The 14,405-nt window shown below is 49.3% G+C and overlaps 4 protein-coding genes across 4 annotated transcripts; 3 read left to right on the top strand and 1 right to left on the bottom strand.

Annotated features, from left to right (window-relative positions):
- Window positions 1-1,714: 1,714 nt before the first annotated feature.
- PHYSODRAFT_415769 (hypothetical protein) lies at window positions 1,715-1,876 on the top strand (the record flags this gene model as incomplete). Its single annotated transcript, XM_009529883.1, has 1 exon — window positions 1,715-1,876. A coding segment is annotated over one exon (162 nt), but the record flags the coding sequence as incomplete, so codon positions are not given.
- A 1,407-nt stretch (window positions 1,877-3,283) lies between these two features.
- On the bottom strand, window positions 3,284-3,904 carry PHYSODRAFT_507731 (hypothetical protein; the record flags this gene model as incomplete). The annotated part of the gene is made up of 2 exons (XM_009529882.1): window positions 3,284-3,499; window positions 3,629-3,904. 2 exons carry the CDS (start codon window positions 3,902-3,904, stop codon window positions 3,284-3,286), a joined length of 492 nt encoding a protein of 163 aa, XP_009528177.1.
- A 6,860-nt stretch (window positions 3,905-10,764) lies between these two features.
- On the top strand, window positions 10,765-10,971 carry PHYSODRAFT_364743 (hypothetical protein; the record flags this gene model as incomplete). Its single annotated transcript, XM_009529881.1, has 1 exon — window positions 10,765-10,971. A coding segment is annotated over one exon (207 nt), but the record flags the coding sequence as incomplete, so codon positions are not given.
- A 33-nt stretch (window positions 10,972-11,004) lies between these two features.
- Window positions 11,005-12,562, top strand: PHYSODRAFT_301481 (hypothetical protein; the record flags this gene model as incomplete). The annotated part of the gene is made up of 4 exons (XM_009529880.1): window positions 11,005-11,181; window positions 11,213-11,501; window positions 11,576-11,869; window positions 11,901-12,562. 4 exons carry the CDS (start codon window positions 11,005-11,007, stop codon window positions 12,560-12,562), a joined length of 1,422 nt encoding a protein of 473 aa, XP_009528175.1.
- Between the last annotated feature and the right edge of the window lie 1,843 nt (window positions 12,563-14,405).

Below are 14,405 nucleotides of genomic sequence, written 5' to 3'. Positions count from 1 at the left end.
TTAGGCTCCAACTGGGACGAGAGGCGGCGTAAGTCCAAACGTTCATGATTAATCACATGTTTAGGTTGTTTACAATGTTTTACTGAATATTAGAGCGCGTCGAGGATGACAATGCAAATGATGAAGACAGCAGTGATAAAGTAGTCAAGCCTGGTTTTGGTGGCGGCGTGGGTAGGCATAGCCGTCAAGCAGGAGGTAGGCAGCTTTTTCAAGTATGCAGTACTATCTAACTGAATTTATGCTGCTGCTTGTATTTTCTCCCTACAGAAATTTCCCGGGAAATTCCTTCCGTGTCGGGTAAGGAAATTTTAACTTGGGAAAAGCTAGAAGAATTTTGGAGCAAGTTCCAAAAAAAGCATTTGATGTGCTATCGAGTTCGTGACTCCAACTCGTGCAACAAATGGAATTCCAAGTTCAAGACTGGGACAGTGCCACCGCAATAAAACTTGCGTTTCCGAAATACATGTGCACTCTGGGATGTAAGTAGCCCTCGCGTGGAACAGGGAAGCGAGCAACGCGTGCGTCGAGATATCGCGAGTGCAAAGGAGTTTTTGGGGCAGAGGTCTGTCGTACCAGCCTTCAAGACCCAAATTCTACAGCTGAGCCTACATGGGTTGTGAAAACTACAGCTGATTTACGTGTCTTACTGAGCAACAATATGTCTGATATCATAGTATCTTCAACTCACGTTTCGACACGCATTATTTACAGTTCTGCTCCCACAACTACAACCTCACCGAGGCGTCGTTCGTAGCCCTTATCAAAGAGCAAAGCCATCTTCTCAGACGAAATACTGGATCAGCTCGGCGCGTTTGTGAAAATCAAAAATAACATGAAGCAGATAACAGATTTTTTATCGCGAAAACAGGTACGCTAGATATTAATCTGATGGATGAAGCTTTGGCATTTTATGAATTGTTGAGCTTATCCATTCTTATTACGCTAGGGTTATTGTAAGAACCGGCTAAAACGCCCACCTGATGCAAGAGTACAAATCAGGGTTTAAATCGGTTGCGATCCATATGCATCACCAGACTACACTATTGCCCAGTAAAAGGTGGGAATTCTGCTCCGAACGCGTCTATATCGACTGGTTTCCCAAAATTCGATCATCTAATCTGCACACACACACTCCCATATGTATCGCAAGGACGCGGTCGATGTGCATATCGATCAAGCTAAATCAGGGTGTCAATCTATTGGTTTGCGATCAAAATAGGCATGTTCACAATAGCATTCGCTCCACAACAGATTTGAAATCTAATTGGGATCCGCCACCTCAGAGGATCACCTTAAAACTATAATTGCTGTATTCGTGCACAAAGGCAACCAATATCTTTTTATACAAGGTGACTGGGATCTGACAGTAGGTATTGTCGTTCAAAGTGTCGCTCAGAGATTCTTGCTTAGATACACTCGTTCTAGACTGGACCCACAACACTAACAACGTAGGTTTTATTTTGGTACGTGTCATAAATTCAAACCACTGGTGCTCCGAGATGAGATGACCGCATTGTCAGCATAATTCCCAGAAGCCTCGGTATTTTATGTGCCATTTCACGCTTTGCGCTACATTCGCCAGATACTTCGTAGGCGAGGGTACTTTGTGCCTTTAAAACTACGTGATGATGTCGAAGAGCTCACTGATGTATGCATCCGGTACAACGCTCGCTTGGCAGTTTTTGAAAAGCGTGTTTCGGAGATAAGTCCCACTTTCCTGGCGTACTTTCGCCGATGCTGGGATAACTGCAGCGATCGCTGGAGTAACTATGGACGTCGTCAACGATTTACTGCTGGTAACATCACGACCAATCGGATTGAGTCTAGTTGTGGTCAGATCAGACAGCTTTTCCGGAGAAAATGCAGCATGTTCAAGTATTTGAAAGTTATTTTTTCAGCATCAAGCATTGGTCTTGCTAGAATTCTTCAACTCAATTGGTGGCTACGTTTTGAGAAATCCTGGGGTGACTAACTCAATTGGACATCTCGCGCAACTCAGCCACGTAAGTTTGAGCAAGCCGTTCTCTCTAACTGCGAGAAATACAATAACCTTCAAGCAGAATTATTCCCAGTGCTGACCGACATGCAACATTTGCCCTCCCATCGTTTTTACGAGCGCCTTGCGGATCTAAGGTCAATCCTCAGTGATTTTACGAAGAAATGGGAAGTGAATCTTAACGAGCACATACATGATGATGCTACCGGTTTCGAATCAGATACCAGCGATATTGCAAGCCCGGATCGAGCAATTTTCAGTTGTGACGATAACGACCTACAGCCTGTGCGTTCGGAATGGGATTTAGTCCCATTAGCAGTTGAGCTTCGGGATGACGACTCGCATCTACCTGGGATTTGCCTTGAAAGTAGCCCCGCAGTTGATTATATCGAAGATGAAATAATAGAGCCAACTCAAGGCGAGTCTGATCTATCAAACCGTTCTGATAGAGAAGATCCCCCGTTAGCCAATGCAGCGGGATCTGTGATGGCAAAGAGATACAACCTATCCACGAAGAGTATTCCCGGTAGTAGGAAACAAGCGTGCGGTATCGATACTCTTGCTTTACCCAACTTTTAAGCATTCAGCAAAGTCGCTTTCACGATGTGTAGGAGAAATTAGTGCCAGACACGGGATTTTCGACGTTTCCTGCGATTGCCCAATCAGCCTAGAAGATGGTTTATTATAGGCGCAGATGTATCCCGACCTGACCCGAGTTCATGATTATTAATCGGCTTCCTGTGCGTCTCAATGGAAAAAAATTGAGAAGCCCCCCCCAGGTCGCAATTCCTGGTACGTTCATGCTCTACTCCTCGTCCTGCTAAAAATATTGACCAGTTTAGGAAGTGGACTGGTGAGGTGGACAAACTACGTAGAGAACATAGAAAGTGAAGCATATCCGATCCCAGTAGCATTCATCGAGAGCAATGTATGCGGCTTCTTAATATAAGTAATACTTCCCGTGTTAAATGATGTGGAACCTTGATCACTCACTGATTGTAGTTTTTAATATCATCGGAAATACACGGAACTCGTCCGAAATATTTGTACGTACCGAGACAAGGTCGATGGTCGACCCAGTGGATGTGCGCAACATAGCTTTCAAACTGCCGAATCAACCGATGTCGAAAGACAGAAACAGTGCCCGGACATTACAAAAAACCAAAGGATGCCCAAGTCTTACAACGATACTTAATAAATGGTGAAAGATCAATAATAAAAAACTGCACAATAGGTATTTATATATTGAGCTAGAGCTGCCATTACCGCAACTAATTATCAGCAACTTCAATGCCCATTGGACTGTGGGCGTCCCAGTACCAAAACCGCGATCATCTCGAAGTTAATAGGGAGGAGAGACGAGCGCTGCGGCGTCATCACAAGCTTGCACTGCGAGAAGTGACTCTCGCAGCAGTTACTGGTCCATGGAATCGCCCTGACGAGAAGGCTGTAGCGTGGCCCAGCTTCCGAAGGGACATCATCGGAGCAAAGCAGCGCTGCGTGCTGGCGGCGGGTGCATTCGCCGCAGAGCTGAGCTCAAACGGTGCCACAGCTCGGCCTCACGCTTCCCAGCAATCTAGTGTATCATACAGCAGCATTAGTATTAAGAGCAACTTTAGGATAAAAAAGCACCCGCAACATGATTACCTTTACAACAGCGCTCTCAAACACCGGAGAATGAACGATGTCGGCATCCGGTGACATGTACGGACTTGTAATGGGGAACATCTCCGCCATCTTGCCGAAGAGGACGCGCACGGCGCTCATGCTGAGGGTGCTTCTTGCATATGCTGTTAAAATCTCTGTCAGCGCGATAATCCGGCGATGGGTAGCTGGCTTAGACACCAGGTCGTACACGGCGCCCACGCGCTTGATCTCATCGCGGATGCGCCCGTACCGTTCCAGCATTGTGAACGTCGGGCTCCACCGCGTTGCGTTCGCCCTCACCGGCACCAGACCCGGGTGTCGGCTAAGCTCGGCGCGGTTCTTGGGGGTGCGCTGCGCCGCCATCAGCTCGCACACCGCTCCAACCACGTCGTCGTGCTCGGCAAAAAAAAAGAAGTTTTTTTGTCGTCAGATTGAAGTGATGGGAACCACAACCCACCAATGGGACGCCGAGAAGCGTAGCTATCCGCTGATTGTTATCGCAATTGTCACTTCAGAGAAACTACAGCGCCCTCCACTGATAGGCTAACAATACCAAAAATGTTCCGAGTGAAAGCACAGTACGACGCTGCCGTTTGGTCGAGGGGCTACAGCCGACAGCACGTAGTGCACCTCGTTGTTAAGCCAAAAGACAACGAAAACAACAACGTAATGCTCTCCAAAGCACGAACATGACGCCAACGTCAGGCGGAGCCACTGCAGCGATGGCCTACTGGACAGCCTTGGTCGTGGCAGCGAGGTACCCTCGCAGCTTATTGGAGTAGGTGGGCTTGAAACGCGACATCGAACACGCGAGTGGGTGGTGCACCTCGGACAGTGGCATGTTGCGGTCGGCCACCCACTCCAGCCAGTGGTACACGTTCGCGACTTTGACGCTCACGAAGCCGTAGGAGTGTAGGTTCCCGGTCCTAGAGCTGGCCTGGGCGAGATAATCAGCGTCATAGCCGGGGATCTTTTACTTCAAGTGGCTGACGAGATTGCCTTAGCCACTCAAAGCCTTCTGGCGGGGTACCGGTATAGTACTTGCACTTGAAGTAGACGGAAACGCTTTCTGGAACCACTGAACAAGATGCGCCCTCGGAAAACACTGGATCTTGCTATTACCATTGGAAAAAGTATTTGTACACAATGCATTCAAAACATGAAGAACTAACTATGTCATACAAAAAATAAATCACGCTCAATATCATTAATACTGGATACTTTAATACAGTAATAATAAATAAATGAGGTAGGATAATATCATTACTATATATTATAAAATACTTTTCAGGCACTGTACAGAAATATCGTTCTACCTATCTACCAGGCCTCAATAAGCATTGGATTTTCGAAATCGTGGAGCTGAATTCAGCGGGTGAGCCTGTCCAAATCTCCCCACGAGATGTCAGAGTGTTGCTGTGCGATCCGCTAGGAACACGAGTCACTCTTGAGACCCTTGGGATCATTATGGACTGCAAAACTGGGTCCTAGAGATTGTATGCACACGAAAAGCGCCGATGTAGCAGGTAATCGCGAAACGGTGCTGCATTGTTGTGCAGCCTGGCAGTCAACGACAAGGATTCAACCTACTCCCCAACGGTGAGCATGGAGTGACTGAAGTACCCAGTTCAGAGCGATGCATCTAGCTGCGGTGTATTCTGTCTTGCTCAAGCATGTTGTTTTTCAAATGACGGGAAACTGCTAGAAGGCATGCTTCTAAATACGTAGAGGTGATGAGGCTAAGCATTGTGTGGGTGAGTTTCGACGACGTTCTACATGCTGGGGATGCCCTGCACTCTGGAGTAGGCTGAGACAAACGCGTACTATGCAGCTACAACTCGAACCGAATCAATGGTTTCGAACACTAGGGTATGCGCGCTACAAAAACCCCATCACGAAATACTCGAATTCATCTTCACTTGACGACAAGATTATTTAAGATAACATGACAACCCAGATAATACGTCATTGCAGCGTTGAAGATGATCTACATGAAGTACTGAGACTTGATTCGTGTGGACGTTGCCGTTGCCGGACGTTGGCAGACCTGCCGTTGCTTGGCGCTGCTTACCCTACACGTGTTACCATCGCGACGTACTTGAAGTTGCTAGATCATTTATCATCCAGGCTTCGGTTTATTCGTGCCCAAAAGATTGCCCGAAGTACCCAAAAGTGCCCAAAAGATTAGCCCGGGAAATACTTAAACCATTACAAGTTAGTTGGATAAGCAAATAAATATTTTCTAACCATGAGTTACAATTTAATGTTTCGTTGCAACCGCACGAGGAAAGTTTGAGTAGAACCCACAATACCGAGTTACCATAACTCGGTAGTGTTACGATGCAATCCAAGAAATTTGCTTAAGATGGGTACTTTTATCGCCCCCTCCATAGTGGCGGTGCGCACTGCGTGAGCGCAGAACCGACCTTCAGGCCGTCCACGAAGACTGTCATCTTGACGTCTTCCGACAATGGGTTCCCCACCAGCGAGGCTGTCAACGTGCGCATCTCCTGTACGTACGCGTACAGCTCGCGCTCCCCTTGCTTACAGGCAAGGAAGCGCGAGCGCTGGCGGAACTCGTTGTTCGCCGAGAGAAACGCGGCTCGAACCTGCTCACACAGCTGAGACCAGGATGGAAAACATCCAGAGAACACGGTAACACTACCGAGTTATGGTAGCACGATGCGTGCATATACCTTAGAGTGCAGCGAGTAATCAGCGCAGGCGCGGGGCTGTGGGGTACGTGGATGCGGGAGCATGCTGAGGAGGGCGCTGCCGGCGGTGGCGCACGTCGGATAGTTAGTCAATTTAAAACATGGCTTCTTCTTTCAGCACCTGCACGAACTCCAGCAAGCTGGGGTGGGCATCGCCAAAAGTGTCGGCTAATCTTCTGTTGTACGCCTCCAATGGGTTGTTGGTCCTGTTGACGATCTCTACGTTGGCGTCAATCATTCCAGAGATATTCCAACAGGCCAGTTCATACAAGGTCGACCGATTGGCATTATTGCATCTCTCGCATTCTCCTCAGCAGATATAGCTGTTGGTCAGAGCCTAGTTTTTTTGTTCGGGACAACGATGTCGTGGTGCAAGTACCAAGTGATGCAAAGCGGTACCACACCCGTCGTCATCTTTTCGGTGGTAGTATGCACGGCATGATTGACGTCGCCCCCCCCCCCCCCCCCGTCTTGTCGCAGGAACGACGCTGAATTCTTTCAGATTCACCGCATCTTCATTGGAGGCGAATTATTTGGTGGGGTCATCCTCGCCTCCTTGAGCTCCTTCGGAACCCCGGGTCGCAGATGTGCATCGACCGGATATATCGGTGTGTTCCAACTACCTTCTATCAATACATCGTGTTGATGGTGAGCGACACGACGAGCGGCGTGTTCGTTCCATGCTTCTAGGCACTCACAACTAGAAAAACGGCACTCGTGTACCGAAAATCATCACGCTCATGAATGATTGCACTGATGGCCGACTTCAACCTTCCAGCGTCGGCAGCGACTGCGAGGTCTCGTTAGTTGACTCAGTGACAATTTCCATGAAGAGGAAGACAGTGGAAAGATCCTGCACATGGCTAAGAAGCAGAAGACGGACAATAATTTCGGTCAGCAGTACAGAGGAGCCAAGACAAGTACCGGTAATGGAGGGAGTAATAATGGTGGCGGACACAAGCGGAAGGAAGGGGAATGTCATTATTGCGGTAAGGAAGGGCACTACCAGAATGTGTACCGAAAGCGGCAATTTGATCTGAAGCATGGCATAGCTGGTATGGCAAAAGGCGAGTGTCGCTTAGGCTTTGATTATCGTCGGAATGGCGCATTTGCTACTGCCAATCCACGATTTCCCGTGTAAATCAAGCTTTAGTCGAGCTGTCCGCTTGAGCATCACAGGGCAAGCCGCTTACTCAATGATTATTCTAATATTTGACGTTGAATTATTGAGCCTAATTGGCTGACAGAATTGGCGAAAAGCACAATATCGTAATTAGGTAAGTATTTCAGTTGTTGTAGCTTGCGTAGTTGACCAGACACTTCCTGGACCTTATTCGGGTTGTGCTTGCGTCTCATTGCCAATACTGTGCACGACGGAGCAACACCTAGCACCTACAGATATGCGCCGCCCATGGCACAGAAAAGCCGCCGAGAGGAGTTCACCGTGTACGCTGGAATAGCGCAAGAGAACGTCCGACATCCTCGTCAACCGTCCCCAACCAGCTTGTATTAACAGAAAATTCGCATAAGCTTTCATGCCGTCCCCGCCCCACATTGGTATCTACTTTGCTGAGACCCATTTAATTGTACATGTGCTCATGTGGGGCTACAGAGCTTCCGTACTTAATTACACTTACAGCACTATGGTAACTTCTATTGCTCATGCGAAAACAACGAAATCCGGCCAGGCTTCACTTGTTACCTTCATGGTTTCGCCTATTTAGGTATGAACTGTCCCTAACACGCTATGATACAACCGAACGGGCACTGGGGTTTCATCTTTGGTAGTGTTTGTTAGCGTGTGTCTCTGTCTCATCCATGGTTAGCAGCCATCTAGGTTACTGTATTGTGGTTTTCAGCGATTTTGGCAAACCGGTCCTCCAATCCCGAGATAGGGGGTCCAGAATATCGAGCAGCTCTGATATACTGTAGCGAAGAGGATGGCGCCAAAATGATGTATGCGGTTAGGGCTATACAGCCAGCCAGCTCCAGTTTAGCAAGCACCCCTTATTAATTTTGCCGCTTTTCGGCGGCATTAGTGAGAGGCGTTTTGCACTCGTCTAGCCTCGCTTGACTCCGTGACTGCTGTAGGATCGCAGCACTTTTGATTACAATTTATGATCCATGCATGTTGCCTCCCAAATGTAGCAGTGTTTGGGTACATGTGTGCTGTTACGCGCTCCTCGGTAAGGGCGGTGTGGATGTCATGCACACGCCATGCACAGCAAGCAATTAACAGTGGCCCCCTGACGTTACTTCGAGGACCTCCCAGCAACACGAAGCTGCAAGTTGGGTCCGAGGCGCTGATCTTCTGCATCAAGCTGGTCACATCAGACGCAACGGACTCCGGCGAATAGGCCGAGTAGGTGTGCTCGTCAGAGTGTCCGCACCGGTAATGGTAAATCCCAAAGCTAAATCTCGCTTCCCTACCCACAATGATTTTGTGCAGGGGAGAGTTAGCTGGTGAAACCATCTGAAACAATGACTTCCTTTTTTGTATTGGTGATTAGCCAATACCATCGAAATAAGCGTTGTTGGGTTATGGTAAAACAACGAGTTACGATGAAGTTAAAATACAAAACGATTTACGCCTTCGTTTAGACAGAATGGGAGCAAAGCACAATAAAATATACCCTGTTTAACCTGCAATACCGTAACAGGGAGGCGAAAACTTGATCGGCATCAGACACTTTTTACCATGCCTTCTGCACTTTTAACATGTACTTCTCTGTCCCACGAATTTATAGTCAGTGAGTTTTTTTGTGTGCCCCACGTTGAATCTGATTGGTCTTTTGACAATGGTTAGGGACGAATTGTATTTTTGGCTAATCATTTCAGAAAAACCTCACGATTTTTGAGGCGAAATATCTCGGTCACGAGAGCTTTTCACGCTGTTTCATTGGTTCGCAAAGGTAAGACTGGCAAGATCAGCCATCCTGAAATTCTGATGAATTATCGCTAATTTTTGTTAGAATTACGAAAAAACCTTTGTTTGGACTAAAACCGGTAGCAGTAAACCTGCCGTGATCGCATCAATTCTTGCACAGGTGTGAACAGCAAAATCAAGCGTATGCGCCTTGCTGTAAGCTTTGTATCAAGACCTCACTTGCTCGAAAATATGCAGTAGAAGCAAAAATATGCCCCGTTTTATGAAATACCTATAAATGGGTGGGACAGAGAAGTAAGTAGTTTTTAAACAGAACCCGTGATCAGGGGAACTTTTAACACTGATTCTCGCGTTGAAAGGCGACGCCACATCTGAACGATTGTGACCAACTATATCCGCACCTATGTATTTCGAGTGCTGCTGTGTCTAAATATGTAGGTAAACACTACTAACAACAACTAGAACACACAACCTGTAGCGTAGTAGCAGTGGTGAGGCGGTAACGACCTCGCTTCTCGAGCTCTTTTTGTTGTTATGCTTGTAATAGCCTAAAGATTGGGATTGTGGTTTTCAGCTTTTTTACGCTCGTTTTAGCTACTCATCTTGGACGGACCCGTTTTGCTAAAACGAGCTCGTTAAAGGGTTAGGGCACTCTATCTTGGAGGCCCAAATCGTAGCCAACCACAGCCGAGCAGCCAGCGAGAGAAGCCGAAGGCGGCATGAACATGACGTGCTTGTAGCTGCATGAACGAGGTACGTGAGTGCATCAAGCTAGTCATCCCACGTGTAGTGAAACTGACGTCCCCTGCATTATCTAGACAAGATGCCCACCACTGTCTGCTCGTCCACTGTGCAGGCAATTGTCGCGAGTCGCCCTGGAAGGGACGGCTGCCGCTGCGAGAACGAAGTAGGACGGTACGGACAAGTAAGGAACGGTATGAAATACAACAAAGTTAAATGCAAAGATTCAACTTGTTGTTTCCACGGCAAATTTACGACTGACCAACCTACCCGGCACGGAGCACTGCGCCCCGCGCTCTCTCGTGCTTCTCTTCAACTTGAGCGTCGACACACCGCCGCCCCCGAACCCATGGCCACCTCCTTTCACCCCTCCGCCCTTGGCTCACGTCAAGGCTCACGCCCCGAGCCACGCAGCGCTCGTGACCTCCATCCTGTCTCCTCACGTCACCGCCTACTTGCGGAACACGCCACTGCTTCCATCACGACTCTTCGCCCACGCAACTGGCCCGCCGCCAGCTAATCCTAGCTAAAGTCCGATGACTGCTCAGTCAGCTCATCCTCGAACAGCTGATCCTCGAGTAGTAGTCCACGCACTGATTGACAGGCTGCCGGAGGACGGCCGCGGCCGTACCCGAGACGGTGACCACCGTTCCCACTCGGGACACAATACGGAGGCGCATTACTGTGTAGAAGAGCGGAGAGCCCCACCAAGCCGCGCACACTACTTACGCAAGCTAAGCGGCGGTCACGCCTCGCCATCGACACCGCCGTCGCGCAGAAGACCCATCGACATCCACGTCGAAGACGAGCTAACCTACAAGGACGACCTGGGCATCACGGTCGGCAAGTGGGAGGTCGGTCTCTGCGGCTGCTGCACGCACAGCGCGCCCAACTGCCTGATGGCGACGTGTTTTCTGTGCATCTCGCTGACTCAGATGATGCAACACGACCTCGCGCTCGTACAGCTCATTCTGGTGTTCGTCTTCTGAGGCGACGTCGGGAGCTGTCCCAGTGAAGCCATGGCATGGAGACCGCGCGACCCCATGGGCTGCCGCACGCTGGACATGGAGGACGCCATCGGCAACCGCCACGGCAAGAAGCTCGTGCTGGTGCTCAACAAGGTGGACCAGGTGCCGCCGCACGTGCTGAAACCGTGGCTCAAGTATCTGCACGGCTTCAGGACGAGGAGGTCGACAGTGCGATGGACCAGCTCTTGTACCGGGACAGCTGCACGCCAAGCACCACGAGCATGTCTGTGGGTTTCTTCACCTTGGCGCTGACGTTGGTCGCCCTCATGCACATTATCGTGGGGACGGCGCGGCTCGCAATCTAGTTCGTGATCGCGCAGGAGTATATGCATCACACCATCCCGGCCCGAGTCTTCCTCTCCGGCGGCTCGTTGTCCGCCTCGGCGATGGTCATCACCCTGCGTGGCCTGGATTAGACCGGAGGGATGTTGGGAACAGCGCCGAGGACGCGGGCTTTGGTTCTGAAGACGAGAGAATAGCATATTTCGGTACGTAATAGACATTGCCTATTCTTGGTACATACCATTCTCACCTGTGTGCGCTTTGCTGTTTTGCATTACAGAAACTTTAGGTCATACTTCTATTTGCAAGGAGGGCTTTGCAGCACTTCAGGTTTCTCTCTCTCATCTTACTTTTACTGACATTATGGACGTTAACCACACCTTAGATACCCCTTCAGTTGCAGATAGTTCTGCGACCGCTTTGTTGCCCCTGTCTGCTGCCCATGAGGCTGATACAAGTGCTGGTTCGGCTAGGATTTTGCAGCGCCAAGCATCGCGAGATAATCCGTCGAGCGCCACAACCCAGCTAGCGGAGGATGTGCCATGGGCAGTCAATGCCCTCTCCCCCGTTACCTGTCAAAGCAATTGCACTACTGAAAATTCGAGTTGGTGAACCACTCGGTCGTGCTCGCGGTGGGTGGAAAAGTGACGTCAAGTTTGAAGTTGGAGAGGGATACGCTGTTTTCAAGGAGAAGTGCATCGCTAGATTCACAGCGCTAGTAGCAAGCCCTAACGCCCCCAAAACGCCGCTAGCACTACCTGCTGAGCCCTCAATCTACCTACGCCGAACCAAAAACGACCCGCAAGCAAAATATATCGAGCTGACACATGAAAATTTCCTCCCTACTCTAAAGTACCGCTGGAAGCTGCTGACGCCAGATGATCTACGGCGAATTGGCGACTTTCGGTTTGAAGCTTTCCTCTACGTCCAGCGTGCCGCACAACCGGAGCAATTTCACCGCGCCACGGCATGTCGCGTTCAGCAAGCTCGCGTACAGAGAATGGCATTCGAGGTAGCCAATGCTGTGCAGTTCGGGGCTATCACCGAGCACCACCTCGATGTTGTTAACGCTCGAAGGCCGGAATCAGCGCCGTTCGAAGTTCCAGAAGACAATACAACTGCACAGGCCATGGAGTTGGATCGACAGCGAGAGGCCCTACAGCAGCAGCACGACGCTGAGCACGAGACCCCAGCGACATCAGTCATCCAGGTAAGGATGAACGGGCTGTGGATGCCGCTGGAAGTCGGCATTCTGTCCCTCCGCTGAGCCCTCCGACTGCCTGATCATGACATTTTTTCACAAGGGATGTACCACGAGTTCACACCAGCTCAACCAACCAACGCAAGCATGGACGATAAAGATCATGCCGAAGAAATGTCCACGGAAGATCATGTCGAAGAAATGTCCACGGACTAGCTGAAGCAAGCGAACAGTTAAGAAGAGTAAAGAGAAATATGTTTGTACTGATAGTTACTCAAATCCAGCACTGGTTTGCATTAGCTCATCAAATTATTGGTGACGGATCCCAGTGGCCATGTAACCACAGTGGTGAAAAGTGCCAAAACAACCTTTATCTGCACGCTGTGTGCACGCTCGCATAGCGACCTCCAAAACTCGATCTGGGTACATATGGAAAACCAAGTTGGCATGCTTCTGCTGCCAACGCTTTAGCAGTCCAAAGCAAGGTTCTATCGGATTGAGTTGTGGGCAGTACGGCGGCAGGAAAATCGACCGGGCTCCACATTGGTGAACGGCATCTTGAATCTCCAGATACGCATGTATCTTGGCGTTATCCATCATCACAATGGAGCGCGGAAGCAGCCACGGGTTAAGTCGTGGAATCACGTGCTTTACAAAAGCAGCGTGAAACTTCTCCCTTGTAAACGTCCCTTCAGTACTTTCCCACGCGATAAACCCATGGACGTCGAGTGCAGCTAGAATCGATAGTCTCTTTCCGCGGAGAAAGGGCATCCTTGCTACTGCGCGTGTGTTGCGCTTCGACCAGCCATACCGCCGCTGAGAATGGCGGTCATCCTTAGCGGTCTCGTCCAAAACACACGAGCTGTTCCGCAAACGAAAAAATGGGCAGCAGCTTTTCGCGATAGACTTCAATCTCGGCCGGCACAGCCTCCCGAGCCGCTTTTGACAGCACTTTCCTGCTGAGATTGAGGTGCTGGTTCTCGGTCGGGTGTTCCAGAGATGGGCAGGGGTAGGTGAACTACTAAGTCGGCCTCGAGTTTTCACTTCTGTATTATTTTAACACAGCCACGGACCATTCTTTCCCTAACATTACTGTTTACGTTAGTCGCTATACGGTTTAAAACAATCACAAATTAGACAGAAAGAGAGGTATGTTTTATCAGAAGACGACATGCTTAATTCCTAGTAGAGAAAAAAGTCGATTCCGCTCTTCCCGACCGAATATCTGATGAACCACCAGTCTTTTCCTCGTGAAACTTTACCGTATTACTGTATGGTCCCTCACCATTGTACCTGCCAAGTTACAGCACCATCAGAGGGAGTGCCAATTAATTAGGCACCTCCGTTCAGGCAAATCGGCTGTTTTTGTCGCCTTTCAACGAAAGAATCAGTGTTAAAAACGTTCCCCTGACCACGGGTTCTGTTATTTTCCCCAACAGAGCGGGCACTGTGGTTTCATCTTTGGCAGTGGTAAGGGTTAAGCGTGAGGACTCATCCATGTTGTTACAGTCATGTTTCCATATGGCTGGCCCAACAGCCCATGTTTCGGAATAGGGTTAGGGATAAAGACATACTAAAACCGAGTAAGATCTCCAAACATGTAAAACATGCTGAAATCATGGACATCCCTGTTTCGGTTTTCAGGACGGGTGTCATGGCACCCAAATCTATTGCAAATCCCTGGGAACTGGGTAATCGAGCTGCTAAATGTGGCTCTACCTGTCCTTAAAACCTTTAGAAGGCCGGCCCAGCGCTAGGCAGGGAACTGTAGACCTAAGCCTTGCTTGGGGCTATTAATACGTTTGCGGGTTGTTCATGCTTCTCAAACGCCACTGATGCCGATTTGGTCTCTGCATCACGATAGATTTGCGGGCCATTTCACCCCCTCCAATCCGAAAACATGGGCTGT

The sequence above is a fragment of the Phytophthora sojae genome (genome assembly GCF_000149755.1).
Source record: "Phytophthora sojae unplaced genomic scaffold PHYSOscaffold_5, whole genome shotgun sequence".
NCBI lineage: Eukaryota > Oomycota > Peronosporomycetes > Peronosporales > Peronosporaceae > Phytophthora > Phytophthora sojae.
Note: the sequence above shows the minus strand (reverse complement) of the source record. Positions and strands in the feature narration are given on the sequence as shown.